General features: G+C 54.1%; 1 protein-coding gene across 6 annotated transcripts in view; it reads left to right on the top strand.

The window, feature by feature from the left end:
* The window catches only part of ACOT11 (acyl-CoA thioesterase 11), a 49,331-nt gene that overhangs the window by 27,432 nt on the left and 3,811 nt on the right, over positions 1–18,088 (top strand). For all 6 annotated transcript variants that reach the window (XM_079140972.1, XM_079140975.1, XM_079140970.1 and 3 more), the window contains 12 exons: positions 1,590–1,797; positions 2,677–2,746; positions 7,192–7,252; positions 8,193–8,291; positions 8,691–8,826; positions 10,790–10,946; positions 12,058–12,177; positions 13,512–13,656; positions 14,885–14,940; positions 16,268–16,334; positions 16,578–16,661; positions 17,312–17,445. In XM_079140972.1, the coding sequence (XP_078997098.1) occupies positions 1,659–1,797; positions 2,677–2,746; positions 7,192–7,252; positions 8,193–8,291; positions 8,691–8,826; positions 10,790–10,946; positions 12,058–12,177; positions 13,512–13,656; positions 14,885–14,940; positions 16,268–16,334; positions 16,578–16,661; positions 17,312–17,445 (1,268 nt within the window). In that variant the 5' untranslated portion in view covers positions 1,590–1,658. The remainder of the gene's footprint in view (positions 1–1,589; positions 1,798–2,676; positions 2,747–7,191; positions 7,253–8,192; positions 8,292–8,690; positions 8,827–10,789; positions 10,947–12,057; positions 12,178–13,511; positions 13,657–14,884; positions 14,941–16,267; positions 16,335–16,577; positions 16,662–17,311; positions 17,446–18,088) is intronic.

The following is an 18,088-nucleotide window of genomic DNA, read 5'->3' on the forward strand; positions in this document are numbered from 1 at the left end:
AAGACAGGGTGGGCTGCGAGCTTGACACTCCACCTCTCGAGAGTGCGTTTGAAGACCTTCCCTGCTGTTCTCCAGCTGGCAGCTGCTGCAGCCCTGCCCTGGATCAGACAGCTGTCCAGTGACTGCCCAGAGCCCTCCCAGTCAGTAGGTCCAAGTGCCGCAGGGCATTAGCACCCACTGGAGGCTCCTGATGCCAACTGACGAGCCCAGGAGCTCAAGAAAGGGGCCCTGTGGGGATGAAATCAGAGCTGCTCCTTGAAACACTTTGCTGGAAATGGTTCCCGGCTGGCCAGCTGGCCTACTGCAGGGCTCGCTAGCTCACTGGGCCTCGCTGCACAGAGGGGTCAGTCCCTGTCTCTTCCTCTCTTCCTTCTCTTTCTCTTTGTGAGTGGTTCTTGCTTTATCAATCTCCTTTTAACTGGAGTGTTGGCACTATTTACATTTTTAAAATGTACCATTTTCAATATTTTTAATTGTATAGTTTAGTGGCATTAAGCACAACCATCAAGCAACCATTCTTACTGTCTCCAGATCTTTTTCATCTTCCCAAACTGTAACTCTATACTTAATAAACAGTAACTCCCCATTTCTTCCTCCCTAGCTCCTGGTAACCACAGTCCTTCCTTTCTCCCTCCCCTCTCCTCCCCTCCCCTCTCCTCCCTTCTCCTCCCCTCCCCTCTCCTCCCCTCCCCTCCCCTCCCCTTCCTTCCCCTCCTCTCCCCTTCCCTTCACCTTACTTTTTTACAGTACTGGGGATTGAACTCAGGGTGTTGTACCACTGAGCTACATTTTGAGCCCTTTTTATTTTGAGACAGTCTCACTAAGTTGCCCAGGCTGACCTTGAGCTTGCAATTGTCCTGCATCAGCCTTCCAAGTCACTGGAATTATAGGCATGTGACACCACGCCCAACTATCGTCCTCCTTCTGTTTCTCTGAATCTGACTCCTCTAAGGACCTCTTGTGAATGGAATCACACAGTATTTGACCTTTTGTGACTGGCATGTTTGAGTTAACATAATGTTTTCAAGGTTCATCCATTGTGAAGCATGTACAAGAATTTCCTTTCTTAAGCTGGATACCATGGCACATGCCTGTAATCCCAGGAGGGAGGCTGAGGCAGGAGAATCACAAGTTCAAAGCCAGCCTCAGCAATTTAGCAAGACCCTAAGCAACTTAGTGAGACCCTGTTTCAAAATAAAATATAAAAAGGGTTGGGGATGTGGCTTAGTGGTTAAGTGCCCCTGGGTCAATCTCTGGAACAAAAAAAAAAAAAAAAAAAAGCAAAAGTTGTCCCACGGCCAGAAGCAGAAGTGAGGAGGTGAAGTTTCTGTATTCTTCTCTTCCCTCACCTTCCTCAGATCCAAAGTTGTGTTAGTGCAGCGTTGTTGGCCAGAGGAAACAACACAGGCGGCTTCCAGGGAGCCTCTGGGGTCTGAGATCATGGGCTGGAGGGTGCTCCCCTCTCTCCTGGTGGGGCTGTGGGAGGTGGTCCTGGGCTGTTGCTCCTGTCCCTGAGGCCCTAAGGTCTCAGGGCTGGGCAGACCCGGAGACTGCAGACAACTGATCTCTCTGCCTCCCCTGTTCTCTAGGGCCTCGCCTCTGTGTTTTCCAGCCGCACATCTCGAAAGTCGGCCTCACGTGCAGGGGACGAGGGCGCCATGGCAGAGGGCGAGGGGTACCGGAACCCCACAGAGGTGCAGATGAGCCAGCTGGTGCTGCCCTGTCACACCAACCAGCGTGGAGAACTGAGTGTCGGGCAGCTACTCAAGTGGATCGACACCATGGCCTGTCTGTCTGGTGAGGCTGCGCTTGGCCTGGCCATCCCAGGCACGATCCCACCTACCCGGAGCAGAGGCCTCCATTTGGAGATGGTTACTGCCCGCTGAGTGTCCCCTCTGCCCATGCTGGCGCACATGCCTGAAGTGCCCTCCTAGTTTCCCAGTGCTCAGGGCAGCCTTCCCTCTCCCCCCGAAACCCACCGCCCTGGGTGTTGGTGTCGTGCCCTTGGGCCCCTGTGTCCACACGGTGCAGCCACAGACAGGGCTGCTTCACTACGAGCTTGAAGATGCTCTGAGCAGAGATGGCAGCTGGCTGCTGATTGTGGTCCCCGTGTTGAGGGGAGCCGCACCCTCTGCTGTGGTGGTGTTCTCCAGCCCACCGGGAATTCCCAGTCTGGTGAGGCAGTGGTAGGGGATAGCCAAGAAGACCTAACCCCCTGTTTGAGAGACCCTGACCCAGCTCTGGGGACAGGGAGGAGTTTCTGAGGGGCTAGGGTACCTGAGCAGGTCCTGAGGGTGAGAGGGGCTCAGGGAAGGGAACAGGTGGGTGATGGGCGAGTGCTCAGGAAGTCAGGCTAGACAGCATTCAGCAGCTGCTTAATCGAGAGTATTATATGCTGGGCTCTGTTCTGGGACCTGGGTGAAGTAATGAACAAGAAGGTAAAAATCCCTGCCCTCAAGTACTTCACAGTCTAGCAGAAGGGGCAGTCACTAGATAAATGGAACCAGATTTGTGAAATAGGGTCAACGTGTGGCAACGGTGGGAAGGGACTGGAAAGAAGGCTGGGGTTGGTTTTGGTGTGGGCAGATGGAGAAGCTTCTTGGGGCAGTGACATTTGGTCAGAGGCCAGTGACGTGGGAAGCCTGTTAACATCTGGCTTTCTTCTTCCCATGCCAGCGGAGAGGCACGCTGGCTGCCCCTGCGTCACAGCCTCCATGGACGATATCTATTTTGAGCACACCATCAGGTAAGCAGCCCTTCCTGCTTCAAGGCCCTTCCAGTCTCCCTGTCACAAACCCAGGGACACTCCGCCATGACCCTGCCTGGCCAGGCTGCGTGCTGCCTGGAGTCTGACCATAGGCTTTTGAAAATGGAAGAAGGGGAGCTTCTGGGTGGGCCCTCTGCCGGGGTGGGGCTGAGTGGGTGTGGCTGAGATGCCATCAGGGTCCCTCAAGGTCCATGTGACTCTGGGAGGTCGGTCTCTCTTGGGGCCTCAGTTTTCTTATCTGAACATAGAAGGCATTAGGCTTGACTGGTGAATGCCTTTTTGAGCTCAAACATTGTCTGCGGTCACTGGTCACTGGACTGTAGGAGGCCCCTAGGCAAAGTGCCTTGACAAAGCCTGAGCTGGAAACTTGGCCCAGCTCCCTCCGTTCACACACACGCAGGTCGATAAGCAGCTCATTATCCAAGGGAGACCGTTTTATCTTTCTAATGACTGTACTGGTTGCACTGTGCTGAGCTTGTCTTGGACTGATGGGCAACGTCATGGGAAGACAAGCTTACATTTATAGGGTACCTTTGTCATAATTAATGAACCCATATCAATACCTTATTTGGAATGCCTTTTTTTTTGGACCAGGAATTGAACCCAGAGGTGCTTAACCACTGAACCACATCCTCAGCCCCTTTTATTTTTTTATTTGGGACAGGGTCTCAATAAGTTGCTTAGGGCCTCGTTAAATTGTTGAAATTGGCCTTGAATTGTCATCCTCCTGCCTTAGCCTCCCAAGTTGTTGGGATTACAGGCATGCTCCACTGTGTCCAGCTTGGAATGCCTTTTTAATATGTTAACTTATTTAATTCTCAGAACAACAGTATGAGGTCATGGCTATTAGTTCCCTCATTTTATGGAGGAGGAAACCGAGGCACAGGGAAGTAAGGTAACTTGTTTAAGGTCGTATAGCTAGTGGAGGACCCAGAAACTACTATCAGGCAGCTGGTCTGACCCAAGTCTCTGTTCCTGACCAGGGGGCTACATTTCCCATATGTATGGGGGTGAGGGTGGTGGCATGAAGAGTAGTCAAGGGGGCTTCCTGGAGGAGGTCCAAACTGGCTGCGGTACTGTCAGCTCTGTACGTAGCAATGCTTTGGAGGCCTGTGACCGTATCTGGCCTACTCAGAGTCACTGCTGCTGACACAGAGGGGCTAGAAAGCTTTGGGGGCTCCTGAATAATGAATGGACTTGCTACGGGCCCAATCAAGTGAAGGCGAGTCTGGATGGAGAAGGGTGTGGGAGGCAGAGAAAGTGGAGCGGACCCTGGGGAGGGATCTAGAGCACGGCTGGTGGCCAGGAAGGGCCTAGCTGCACCTGAGGAAAGCTGGAGAAGGTTTTGGTTTGTTCCTACTTTTGCCATTTAAAAATATTTCCAAATGTGTTTCTAAGGACTAAGTACTCTTTTAAAACACAACTTCAACAACATTACAATACCTAAAAAAATTAACCGTAATATCCCACAAATGTCCATATTGTCATTTTTTTTAGATGCCCACAATGTCTCATGAGATTGTTTTCATTTTTATTTATTTTTTGCTTTAGAGTTATTTGTGTCATTCAAGTCAAGATACAAATAAGTTTGCACAACCAGTTGCTGTGTATAAGTTTTCTTTTCTTTCTTTTTTTTTTTTCTTTTACGGTATTGAGGATCGAACACAGGGCCTTGAGTGTTCTACCACTGAGCTACATCCCCAGCCCTTTTTAAATTTTATTTTGAAACAGAGTCTTACTAAGTTGCTGAGGCTGCCCTTGAACTTGCAATCTTCTTGCCTCAGACTCCTGAGTAGCTGGAATCTCAGATGTATGTAAGCACACCTGGTTACTTAAAAAAAAAATCTTTAGATAATCCCCCCTCATCCCTAACACCAGAGTGCTTCTCTCTCTCTCTCTCTCTCTCTCTCTCTCTCTCTCTCTCTCTGTTTTTTCCCTTGACATTTGTTGAGGAAACTGGTCATTTTCCCCCTGGAGTTCTCTACTACTGGATTTTGCTGTTAGCATCACCATGGAATGTGGACTCTGACATTTTCCTCTGTCTGCTGAGAGTGATTGGTCTTGAGGAAGGGCTTACAGGCTTCAGGTTAGTCAACTCCTCAGCACTGTGAAGAATACCTGGAGGGTGTCGAGGAGCAAGAGGCTCAAGAGGACTTGAAGGAGCCAGCGTGGTCTGAGTGCTGGGATGCAGGATAGTTGGGAGGAAAACAGCTTCAAAGTCTAAATGGCATCTGCTTGGGCGAGCTGGGGAGGAGCAAAGGGAGGATGGGAGAGAATCGCAAATCTCTTTGTTTGGGTACAGTAACCCTGGCCCCTATGAGATTCTGGGGATTGAACACAGGAACTCATGAATGTTACGTAAGTCCTCTACCACTGAACTACATCCCCAGTCCTCTTATAGCACCACAGAAAACAGATTTTTTTTTTTTTTTTTTTTTTTTTTAAAAACAGCAGTTCTGCCTTATCTGTGGGAATGTGTTCCAAGAGCCCTAATGGATGCCTGGAACAGTGGATAGTACCAAGCCATATGTAAACTGTATTGTTTCCTATGCACACATATGATAAAGTTTAATTCAAAATTAGCCATAGTAAGATATTAATAACGATAGCTAATAATAAAATAGAACAATTATAACAATATACTTTAATAAAAGTTATTAAACCCTATAAATTTTTTACTTCTAGAATTTGCATTTACTGTTTTCAGAGTGCAGTCGACTGTAGATAACAAGCTGTGGACGTGAGCCATGGATGAGGGGAACTGTTGTACTTTGGGGTCCATAGGAAATTAAATTTTTTCTAATTTTTGATCATGAAAACTTCCAAACATGTAGAAATCTGAGTAGTGAAGTGGTCACCATTACCGAGATCCATTCATTAACACTTGCTAACTTCGCTTTTTCTAGATATGGATAAATAGACACATCCTTCTCTCTCTCTCTCTCTCTCTCTCTCTCTCTCTCTCTCTCTTTGTTCTGAGCCATTTGAAGTATGTTGCAGACATCATGATACTCTGTTCCCCACCTTGTCAGCATGCATCTCCTAAATGTGCCCCCCCCCACGCCATGTGACAGGAGCAGAAGTCCAGCACGCAGCACCTGAGAGCTTGTGATTTGAGCCCTGCAGTGGCCGGGGCAGGACCCCCCTTCCTCTCTCCTGACCCTAGAAGCAAGGCGGTAGGCACACATCCTCCGTCCTTCAACAAGGAGGGAGTGGACTCAGAGGTGAAGTGGCTTGCCCAAGGTCACATAGCTTGGCAGTGTGGTAGTCACCCTCCTGGGTGCCCACTGTGGCTCCTTGACCAGCAGGCGCCTTGGAGTGGGTCCTTCCCGGGCCTGGGCAGGAGGCAGTGCAATCTGAGGATCAGTCAGCTCTGTGTTTTCCACGTTCATGAGCCAAGGTGCAGAAAGATGAAAGGACTTCTCGAAGTCACACGGTGATTGAGCAGGGCCAGCCTTCCAACTTCCTGTCCTCTCACCCATAGCCTACCAGCTGGCCCCCCACTATTGTCTCCAGCTAGGCAGAGGGTAGGCTGGGCGGCTCCCCTGGGGATTTATCTGGATATGGAATCATTCCAGAAGGATAGGCTGTAGTCTGGAAAAAGTGGGGTTGGGCAGCCAACACAATCACCTAGAATCCTGGCCCTGTCACTTTTTAACTGCATGAACTTGGACAAATGGCCAGACCTCTCTGATGCCCAATTGCTCCTAAACCTACCCGCAGAGCTCGTTTTGAGGTTCACATCAGATCATGCACAGTGCCTGGCACGAAGCACTCATTCTTTAAATGCTTCCATTTCCCTATCCACCCTCTCTCTATCCCTGTGCACTTAGTAGGCATTCAATCAATGTGGAAATCATTAACTCACTTGGCTGCTGTTTATGGAGGCCCACCCTCTGCATTGTGCTAGGCTTCAGAGAGCCAGCAGTGAGCAAAACACATGCCCCTTGGGCTGGGGGTGTGGCTCAGCGATAGAGCAGTTGCCTAGTGTGCACAGGCCCTTGCTGTGCAAAACCAAGTCAAAACACAACAGAAGCATGTGCTCTTTACCCAGTGGAGCTTAAGGGCCACAGGAGACGGGTCAGTCCACTGGGAGGGGTTGGAGGGTGAGCCTTAAGGGGGACGGGAAGGCAGGGAGGGCTGCCCTGTGGAGCCAACCGTGGAACTAAGAGCAGAAAGAAGCTCAGATCTATCTGGATAAGGGAGCAGGGGAAGGAGGGAGGCAAGTGACACCAGGCCACTTCTCCTGCCCTCAGCTTGCCTACCTGTGAAGTGGGTGCCCAGCCTGCTTTGAGGACTCTGACATCACAGATGTGAACACCTCTTGTAAGCCCTGAAGTTTTTCTGCCAGTTGCCCCCAGCTCTGCTTGTGAGTCCCTCCCCTGCCCCTCTGGAAGGCTCACCTCCTGCTTTTCTCTCCCCAGTGTTGGACAAGTGGTGAATATCAAGGCCAAGGTGAACCGGGCCTTCAACTCCAGCATGGAGGTGTGTGGGTGGGCGCTGCCTGGGGTTGGGGTGGGCCTTCCTCCTCCCGGTTCCTCTTAGCTCCAGCCCGAGCACACTTAGCTGCAGAGACCTGGTCAGGGCAGCTGAGTTCTGAACTGACTGGTAGGGCGAGGAGGATCCTAAGACCTTCCCATCTGACATCCCATAGCACAGACAGGAAAATCGAGGCTCCGCAGAGGGAAGGGCCTTGCCTTAGCTTTCTGAGCCACATGGTTTCCACTGTGGGACTTGCCTTCTGCCCCTGGCCCAGGTCCTCTTCAGCAGCTGGTGGCTGTGGAGATGGAGGGAAGACAGCTGCTGTGTCTGATCCCAGAGGCAGGGGGGCCACAGTGGAAGAGTGCTGTGCTTCCACCCATTAGCTTACCTCCCTTGGCCTCCGTCTCCTCATTGGTAAAATGGGATGTGCTTCCTGCATTGCAGGGGTGTTGTGTGGCAATGCACAGGGCCCTGGGTTCTGAGGGGGACTCCATTTTCTCCCTGTAGACTGAAGACCCAGGCAACCTCATCTAGGCTGGGACAGTAGAGTCCTGACTTTGCCCCGGTCACCCCTTTAGTGCCTAGGTCCTGCCCAGGCATCCCCAGGGGTCCATACTTTGAGTTTTGCCAAGATATTAGCTCTCAAAGTCCTTTTGCAGACTCAGTTTCATTTTAGTCTTCTCGGTAGCCCTGAGAGCATAGCTACGATCACTCTCATTCTACAGATGAGGAAACCGAGACTCAGAGAAGGGAAGTGACTTACCCAAGGTTCTCCAGGGAGCCAGGAGCAGAGTCAGAAGCAGCCACAGGTCTCTGGCTTAGACCTGGTGGGTGGTACAGGAATCCCAGAGGCCCAGCTTGGAGTGGCTCCTCTGTCTTGTCTGGTGTAGTTGATGGGCTGTTTCTTCCCTCCCACTCTTCCCATCTCACTCTTCCTCTCCAGGTGGGCATCCAGGTGGCCTCTGAGGACCTGTGCTCTGAGAAGCAGTGGAATGTGTGCAAGGCCTTGGCCACCTTTGTGGCCCATCGGGAGCTTTCCAAGGCAGGTGCCTGGTCCCCTTGCTCAGTGCTGCCTGCCATGGTGGGCCCAGGTCACAGCCCTGGAGGAAGGCTCATTGCCACCCAACCTCTCTCTCCTTTCCTCACCCTCTCTGCACATTTCATGCAAAGAACATTCCACATGAATTCACAATGACCCCTCTATTCCCTGGGACTTTGCCCAAAAGGGTAACTGGGGGGACATTTGGAGGATGGATATGATATACCAGGTCAAGACGGAGGCAGGAAGAGGGGCACCAGCAGAGGAGACTGCCTCGTAACCCGCCAGCATGCCAGGTCTAGTAGGTGCCAGCCTCGGGCATGCTGTGGGTCTGGGAGACAGAACTTGTGCTATTTCAGGAAACTTGTCCTGAGCATCTGCCATCTGTCCCCTGGCCAACAGGTGAAACTGAAGCAGATCACGCCACGGACGGAGGAGGAGAAAACCGAGCATAGCGTGGCAGCCGAGCGCCGGCGCATGCGACTGGTCTATGCGGACACCATCAAGGGCCTCCTGGCCAACTGTGCCATTCAGGAAGGTGAGCAGCCCACATGGAGGGATGGCGGCCCGTGTCCAGCATATCCCTGTGCTGGGCCTCCACTGGGCAGAGGAAGGGAGCCTCTGGGGACCTCTGCCCCTGGTGGCCTCAGGCTACCCAGCCCTCTAGGCCTCCTGGACTCCTTCAGAGAAAGGAGGTTCTTGAGCCTCACCCAATGCCCAGGACCCCAGGACCCCAGAGCCCTGGTGCTCAGTGCCCTGAAGAGCCATGGAGATGGTGACAGGAAGCGTAGAAATCTCTTTGTTACAAGGCCACAAAGTACATTTTGAATCTCTAGAAACCAAGGTGTTTAGGAAGGTAGTATTGAGCTAGGACTCAAAGACTCTGTTGGATTTTTAAAAAGCATCTGTGTATGTGTATATATTTTTTTTCTCCAAAAAGACAGATAAAAAACCAAGACTCCCTCCTGCCTCAGAACCCAGGTTGCCTTCCCAGAGATGATTCTTTCTTGAGGTACTGGGAATTGAACCCAGGGATGCTCTACCACTATGCTGTATCCCCAGCCCTTTTATCTTGAAATAGGGTCTCACTAAGTTGCTGAGTCTGGCCTTGAACTTGTGGTCCTCCTGTCTCAGCCTCCTAAGTTGCTGGGATTACAGGTATGCGCCACTGTGCCCAGCCGTTACCTGGTTTTTAATACCTTTCCAGAAGTAGTCCCTGCATATTTAAGCATAATGTGCATTATTTAGCACTCTGCTTTTACCCAAAAAGGGACATGTAGGACATATTGTACTGTGTGTTGGTTCATGTCCCTAAAATTTCTGGAGGTTATCAGCCCAGGAAGACCTCCTTTGGAGAGACGAAGGAAGGTGTTCCTGACAGAGGGCACAGTCCCTGCAAAGGCCTGGAGGCAACCTTGAATTTCCTTATCAATCTCTAGAATGTTCAAATGCAAGATCTTTCTTAGACCCGAAGGGAGAAAAAACAAACAAAACCTAAGGAAGGCAGTTCGAGGACAAATAAAAGGTAATTCAACTGCCCAGGTAGGGAGAGAGCAGGTAGAAGTCCCTAACCCCAGCGAAAGCAGGACACTGAGCTTGGAATTTCGATTGCTTCCCCTTGGCCTCCTCACATCCGTCCATTCACCGCGGCCTCCTGGACCCCTCCTGCCCTGACAGCCTTCTCCCCAAGGGCCAGTCCAGATGCCTTTGCCTGACATCCGGGCCTTTGGGCTGACTGCCGCCCCATCTGGTACAGTCCCTTTCCGTGCCCCAGCTCCAGCTAAGCAAAGTCCTCTTTGCATCCTCTGAGTGTCCTGCCTATCCCACCTCCAGATCTGGGCTTGGGCCATCCTCAACCTGCTCCCCCTGCCCCCCAACCCCCTGTGGCATCTTGGAGAATCTGCTGGCTGAGCAAAATGCCACCCCTCTCATGGACTGTCCATAGGGCATGGGAGACAAATGGCACCGCCTTGATCTGGGAGGGGTGTGTCAAGCACAGAAGTCCAAGAGCCTGTCACGCTCTGGCCTCTGCTACTGAGGGTATCCTAAGGCCATGGCTGCCAGGGACAGGGCATGGCCAGGGCAGAGGGTGGGAAGAACTTCAGTTTCTGAGGTACCTGCACTGAGTTTGGAGCTGAGCCCTTAATAACCGCCACCACAGTTCACCTTCAGACGGTGGGGTGCAGTTGACACCCGCCTTTACAGATGGAGCAGCTGAGGTCTGTGGGGGTTGCTCGGCTTGCCCAAGGTCAGACAGCCTGTGTGGGGTGGAGCTGGGGGTCAGACCGGGTGTTCTGGCCACTTCCCCCTACAGGCTCACGTCCCCGCTCCACGGCCTTCCGCCTCTCACCCAGGAGTGCCTGTGCCTCATTTCCCTGTTGCTTAGCAAATTAAAGATCCTGGGTGGCTGCAGGGTAGGTGGGGATGCCAGGGCTGCAGGGGAGCGTCTTCCCTGGCCGCCTTCTCACCTGCCTCCCTCTCCCCGCCCCCTCCCTGGCCAGATCTGGACAGCAGGGACGGCAGCTTCGTAGTGCCGGCCGAGAAGACCCGTGTGGAGAGCGTGGAGCTGGTTTTGCCCCCCCATGCCAATCACCAGGGCAACACCTTTGGGGGTCAGATCATGGCCTGGATGGAGAATGTGGCTACCATTGCAGCCAGGTGGGGGCCTGGCCGCTGCTCGCTCCTCCCTCCCCTGCTCCCCTCCGCGCTCCCTGGCTGGGGAAACCTTGCTGGCACTGCCATTCAAGGCCTCGGAAGCTTGGTCTTCTGTTAGGGTAGCCCAGGGATCTGGGACCCAGTGAGCCAGGGAAACACTTTCTTGTGAGCTGGCCATTCTTTCCCCATTCATAAAGTCACACGTTCCTCATGGCGTGCTGGGACACGCCACGCCCCGGCCTGGCCCTGCGGCCTCCCCTTGATCCGGTCCTGCCTGCTTCTCCTGATCATTTGCACTCCCTTTCAATCAAGCCATGGCCGCCCTTGTTCCCGTGTTCTGGTTCCCGGCCTCTGCTGTCATCCTGGTGTGGCCTCCTGCCACGCAGACTCCACTGTGCTTTGTTAACCTCCGGCCCACCGGCCCTCAGAGCCGCCTCTGACTCTTTCCATCTTCCTGGTGGTGATACCGATTCCTGTTCTCCTGTAACCCCGGGTACTCTAGATATCAGAGTTTTTTTTTTTTTTTTTTTTTTTTTTTAACATTCACTAGTGGGCACTCACACACCTCCCAGAATGTACTTGCTGTCCCCTCTGCCAGGAGTGTCCTCCTAGCCCATGCCTTCCCGTACCGGGCCAATTCTTCTCATCCCTAGTGGCTGGCTCAGGCGGCCCTTCATGTTAACCTGGGAGAGAGGAGCTGGAGCAATGCCATTTGGGGCAGCCCCCCACTGTGATGAGATCTGAGAGGAGAGGGACAGCCTGGATGTTCAGGGAGGGCTTCTTGGAGGAGGAGTGCTTCCGTGGGGGCTTGACTGACAGGTAGCTCTGGGAGAGAGGGGCTTAACAGATACTGAGGTGTAAAGGTTGGGAGGAAGATGGGGACGGGGCTTTCTTCTGTCAACTGAACTCGGCTCCTTTCTAGCCATGCACCTAGACCTCAGCATTCTAAGCTGTGAAATGGGACTTAGTGCAGAACTGTCTCTGGGTTGGGTCAAAGGGCATACCTCTGGTCCCAGGCTGTCTGGGGGTGGGGGTGGGGCACAGGCTGGCCCAGGCCATCCGCCAAAGCACTGGGGGACATATGTCTCCTGTCTCCCCTCTCCCTGCCCCTCAGCCGGCTCTGCCGTGGGCACCCTACACTGAAGGCCATCGAGATGTTCCACTTCCGAGGCCCGTCCCAGGTTGGGGACCGTCTGGTGCTCAAGGCCATCGTGAATAACGCCTTCAAGCATAGGTGAGGGGCTGGGATGGGTGGGGCTGAGGGTGCTTCCTGACCCTGTAAGAGGAGCTTAGTGCAACCCTCCAGGACCTTCACCCTGTCCACCAGGTCTAAACCCTACCTGGCTGCCGGTCCCTCCACGTCACCCAGTGCAGCTCCAGGGTTCCCTCCTCTGGAAGCTTCCCTGGCTCCACTGCTGTCCACCCTGGCAGAGTCAAGGGTCCCTCTCTGGCTCTCCAGACCCTGCGCCTCCTGCTGTCTTGAATAACACCGTGTGCTCAGTATGTCTGTCTCTCCCACTTGCTCTGGCTCTGGGACTGGCCATTGAAGGTGTGCAGACCATGGGGCCACTTTTAGCCAGAGTTTGGTTGTTGGTCAGATCCTTTCCCATCTTTCATAAAACAGCTAATCCCCACGGTCTTTACCTTTGGAGTGAATCCTACTACCAATTCTCATGGAAGCTGGTTTTGGATAAGTATACGTTTTGATGATTTCAGAAATCATAATCATTAAAAGTGAGGGATTCAGAACCAGCCTGTCAGGGTTCAAGTTTGGCTCCACATCTTACTGGCTGTGTGGTCATGGGCAAGTCACTTCACCTCTCTGAACCTCAGTTCTTTCACCTATGAAAAGTTCACCAACCTATCTCATAGCTGTGAGGGTTCACTGAGGTGTTACGAGTGGAGGAATACCACAGAAAAGGTTCAGTGAAGGTCTGCTGCCATCGCTGCCACTTATTGCCATTGCTCTGTTGGTCTCTGTGGTCTGGCCTGCATGCTTCTGCTGCTGTGCAGGGAAAGGCCTTCCAGGAGCTGTGCGGTCTGGTTCTCTTCCAGATTCCCTTGCTGCCTGGCTACATGAACTTGGGCGAATGATTGCCCTGTTCTCAGTCTTGGTTTCCTGTCTGTGTGAGGTGCACATGCTCGGCCACAGACTTCCTACCCAGGGGATGGTGGTGGCTGGGCACCTGGGAATCTGTAGATTGGGCATTTCCTCCAGCAAGACGGTCCACCTCCACCTCCTTGTTTGTGACCTCTCATAATGACCCTTGTGGTCTGCGGTGACATTTTTATATCTGCCTCCTCCCCTGTTGGGAGCCCACGGGGCACTGACTGGACAGGTTTATCCATTTCTGTGTCCCACGGGCTAGGCACTATGCTCTGTGAACACTGATGCCTGGAGGGGGCGCTTCTAGGTTCCTGTCGGTGGGACTCTGATCCAGGTTGCTGGAAGAGCTGCAGGAGAGTGTGTGCTGGGGAGGGGTGTGTGCTGGGGAGGGGTGTGGCCTGGGGAGGGGTGTGGCCTGGGGAAGTTCCATCCAGCATGGCAACAGTCCCTCCTCCCCGCAGCATGGAGGTGGGTGTGTGCGTGGAGGCCTATCGCCAGGAGGCTGAGACCCACCGGCGACACATCAACAGCGCCTTCATGACCTTTGTGGTCCTGGATGCAGATGACCAGCCCCAGATGCTGCCCTGGATTCGGCCTCAGCCTGGGGTAAGCGGGGGTAGCACCATGCCCCCCACCAGCTCCCTCCCTTCCTCTCTGCCTGGGGTGGTGTGGCCTACCAGCCCCCTGAAAGGCCTGGGGCCTGAGGGGCCCAGTCCTGCCCCTCTGCTGGGGCGCAGCCAGCTCTGAGGGCCATGGCTGTGACCCTGGGATGCCCCCAGTGAAGGCATGGCGGGCAGGACTTAGCTGGGGTGTATGGGTCTGGGTGGTGTCGGTGTCCATGGGCCTGCAAGCGCCCGTAGAATTGGGACGAGGCCTGGCTTTTGGGTCGGAGGGAGTCAGAACCTCACCTTGCCACATTCTGAGGGGTGGCCTCCTGAGTGCTCAGTCCCCATCTGTGAAGTCGATGTGTCTGCAGTCTGTGCCTCCCAGGCTGTGGGGCTCATGGGGCGCCTGGCTAAGTCTAGAGGCACTCCATGAGTGACGACTGTCAGGACGAGGGGACAGGAGCATGAGAGGCACAGGGCAAGGCTCAGGGGCCTGGACTCAAAGGCCATCTGTTGAAAAATGCTGCTTGTGCTTCTTGTGGGTCAGGCGGTGACCTTGAGAGGACACCCTGTCTCTCCAGGCAGGCCCCTGCCCTGCCCTGCCTGCCTGTCTTACAGGGGGTCAGGGGCCGTGGAAACACCTGTCTCCAGCACAGAGCAGGCAGGCAGGGGTGGCTGGGGTGCAGGGCCCAGCCTGGGGTTGGGGGGCTGTGACCTTTGGTGTGCAGGAGTGGGGCCTTGAGAGCTGGGCTCCTGGCCAGCCATCAGAGCTCTGATCCCTCCATGCTCCATGACCTGGGGCAGCTACACAGCTCTGGGTGTCAGTTTCCCCCTGTGTAAAATGGGTGGGCTGTGTCCCGCCCTTGGGGTTGCTCTAAGAGTAGATGGAATTTGCAGGGGGAGTGCTTGGGCCAGGGACTGGTTCACAGCAAATGCCCAGTAAATGTGGGCTCCAGTGACCACTGTGGGTGTCCTCCAAGGACCCCCATATCCCAGAGGCCCTGTGAGGGGAGATGGTGTTCCCAAGGCCACTCCCTGAGGGGCCTGGTGCTGTGGCTCTGTACCCTGGCACTTTCCTGGCTAGGATTTTTCAACTCCAGCCGCCCCAATGAGACATGAGCTCCACTTCAGGGCTCCAGGGCCTCTCCTGGCCTGGGGACAGGCATGGGCAGAGTTGGGGTTAGCTGGTTGTGCCACCTGCCCCACACCTGTCCCTGCTTCCTTCCCAGGAGGGTGAGCGGCGGTACAGAGAGGCCAGTGCCAGGAAGAAGATCCGTCTGGACAGGTGAGGGGCTCGCTGCACGTGTCAGGGCTGTGTGCTGCTCCGCTGACCCCAGAGCACCTGGCTTTCTCCAAGGCTGCTCATGGCTGGGCACTGGGCAGGCCCTTTCATCCACACAGCCTTTTGTTTTGGCCCCATTTATATAGTGGTCTCATGGCCCATTGTGGTGGGGGCACTGAGGACATGGGAGTTAGGTGGCTTGCCCCCAGGGACACAGATAGGTGCCATTACAGTCAGCATTTGAACCTGGCCAGGCCTGGGTGATTTCAAATTCTGTATTCATCCCATCAACCCTGAGGCCTGTGTGTCAGAGGAAGAAAGGTTTAGCTGAGCATGGTGGTGGCCACCCATCATCCCAGTGACTGGGAGGCTAAGGATCTCAATTTTGAGCCAACATGGGCAAGTTAGTAAGACCCTGTCTCAAAATAAAAAAAAATATAAAAAGACTGGGGATGTGGCCCAATGGTAGAGAACCCCAGGGTTCGGTAACAAAAATTAAAATTGCCCGGGCATGGTGGCGCACGCCTGTCATCCCAGCGGCTCAGGAGGTTGAGGCAGAAGGATCATGAGTTCAAAGCCAGCTCGGCAACTTGGTGAGGCCCTTATCAACTTAGTGAGACCCTGTCTCTATTTTTTCTTTTTCTTTTTTTTTTTTTAGTCATCAATAGAAATTAATTTATTTATTTGTATGTGGTGCTAAGGATCGAACCCAGGTCATCACACGTGCCAGGCAAGTGCTCTACCACTGAGCTATAACCCCAGCCAGAGACCCTGTCTCTAAACAAATAATATAAAGGGGCTGGGGATGTGGCTCAGTGGTAAAGAGCCTCGGGTGGCACAACCAGCTAACCCCAGTACTGGGGGCAGAATCAAAGAAAAAAAATTTCTGAGGGGAGGTGTCGTTGCTTGCCATGGAAACCTGGTCTGACTACCTGCAGAGCAGCACCTTACACGGGGGTCACAGGCCATTGCGAAGGAGAAAGCGACTGTTGGTGGTGCACTCGCCATATGCCAAGCTCTGTGAAGCCCCACGTGGCAGGTGTGATCCCATTTCACAGAGGAGGACACTGAGGCCTTGGGTGGAGTTGCTCAGCAGGGACATGGGGACCGAGCCTTAAACCCTGCTCTCCCTCACAGCCTGGTCTCCCCTGAGCTCCTCAGGGCACTAACTGGGGTCCTGTGCTGTCGGCTGCTGTTGTCTGGGTGTCTGCGCAGACCAGTCTCTAGCCAGACAGGACAGGAGTGCTGATCCTGCTGGGCTCTGCACAGGGCCTGGCAAGTAGCAGTGAAGTCTGTGGAGAGTGATGGCCTCCTCTTCTCTCCCTCCCAGGAAGTACATTGTGTCCTGCAAGCAGGCGGAGATGCCTCTCTCTGTCCCCTGGGACCCTAGCAACCAGGTAAGGCCCTCTGCGCCAAGGAGGCACACCAGGGTCCTCTCACCCTCCCTAATGGAGGGAGACCCGAAGGGAACAGGGACTAGGAAGGCCGACCGGCTGCTCACGGGTGGCAGGTCTGCCAAGGGCTGGCCTGTGTGCCCAGGGGGCTTGTCTAGGTTCGAGCTGGCTGCAGCCCTCCCCAGGCCGGTGGCTCCCACCCCAGCGTGGCCGGCCCGGGTGGCAGCCTCTGTGTGCTCTTCCCAGGTGTATCTGAGCTACAACAACGTGTCCTCCCTGAAGATGCTCGTGGCCAAGGACGACTGGGTGCTGTCCTCGGAGATCAGCCAGGTAGCTGGGTGCCCACCTATCTCTCCTCTCCCTTCTGAATGGCCAGAGGAGGCTGGTGGCAGGCGACAAGAACTCTCAGGCCACTTACAGCAGAAGGGGATTTCTTCAAAGCTACTCAGTGAGATCATGAAACCAGCCCAGTTCTAGAAACAAGCCTGTCCCCAGGGCCCGGAGTGGAGAAGCCCCGGCCTTTCCCTCCTGCCTACCTTCTTGCTCAGATGCGTGTCTGCTGCTCTCTACCCAGCCACTTCCTCCCTCCCTCTGTCCCTTCTACAGCGAGCCCCCGCAGGCATGAGGGAAGTGGACTAGCATGGGCTGAGGGGACACCTGAGCTCTGCCATGCTTACCTGTACCTTGGACAAATCACTCGCCCACCTTGACATGAGGGGTTGCACGGACACCTGGCTCTGAGGAGCCACTGCACTGCTGCCACCACATTACTTAAGACACCTTCTGGTCCCTTTGCGCTGAGTTTGCTCAGAGATCCATTTTTGTGGAGTGCAGTTGAGGCTCAGAGAGGTTTAGGCGTTTTTTTAGTCACACAGCAAGTCAGTGGCCACGCTGAGCTTTCAGCCCCTGCCTCTGGTATCCCACCACCCAGCTCAGCCTGGGAAGGGGACCAGGGCTGAGGCTGCCCTCGGCCCCTGCAGGTCCGCCTGTACACCCTGGAGGAAGACACGTTTTTCTCCTTCCATCTGGAGATGGTGGTGCATGTGGACGCAGCCCAGGCCTTCCTGCTGCTCTCAGACTTGCGGCGCAGGCCAGAGTGGGACAAGCACTACCGGTGAGGGCCTGGGGTTACCCAGGCGAGTCTCCTTGGGAGCGGGGTGGGGGTGGCATCTCCTGTGGAACCATCCCACCTCATGCTTGCCCTGCCGGCCTTCCACGGGGACTGGGAGGGGTGGGGTGGGAGTCACGTCAGGGGTCAGGGTCATGGGCGTTTTGAGCCCTCAGGGAAGAGACCGAGCCTGGGATTGAACTTGGAGGCCTGGACTGAAGTCCTGTTTCTGCCCCAACTAGCTGTGTGACTCGGGGCCAGTCACTTCCCTTCTGGGCTTCAGTTTCCTCTTTCTTAAAAGAGTACTTGGAGTGGGAGTCATGGATTTATACTCAGGGATAGAGGATATTCAAACCGTGTTCTGTGGAGTTCTGCTTCAAGGGGGCCCAGGGTTTGCTTGGGGTGAGGTTGCGGGACTGAGAGGTGAGTGGGTCCCCACCCGCTAGGTTGGATCCATCTAAACAATTTGGCCAACTTGCAGAACTTAGTTTGCCAATTTTTTTTAAAGTATGTACATGAATTGTTATGGGGTGCAACTTAAGAACAGAAGTGAGAAGTCCAAATTTGAGGGTCTTTATTAAGCTGGCTGGCTGACTATATCACACAATGTCCCAAAAAATGGCTATTGGGAGAACAGCCCCAACCATAG

Source organism: Sciurus vulgaris (genome assembly GCF_902686455.1).
Source record: "Sciurus vulgaris genome assembly, chromosome: 1".
Classification (NCBI taxonomy): domain Eukaryota; kingdom Metazoa; phylum Chordata; class Mammalia; order Rodentia; family Sciuridae; genus Sciurus; species Sciurus vulgaris.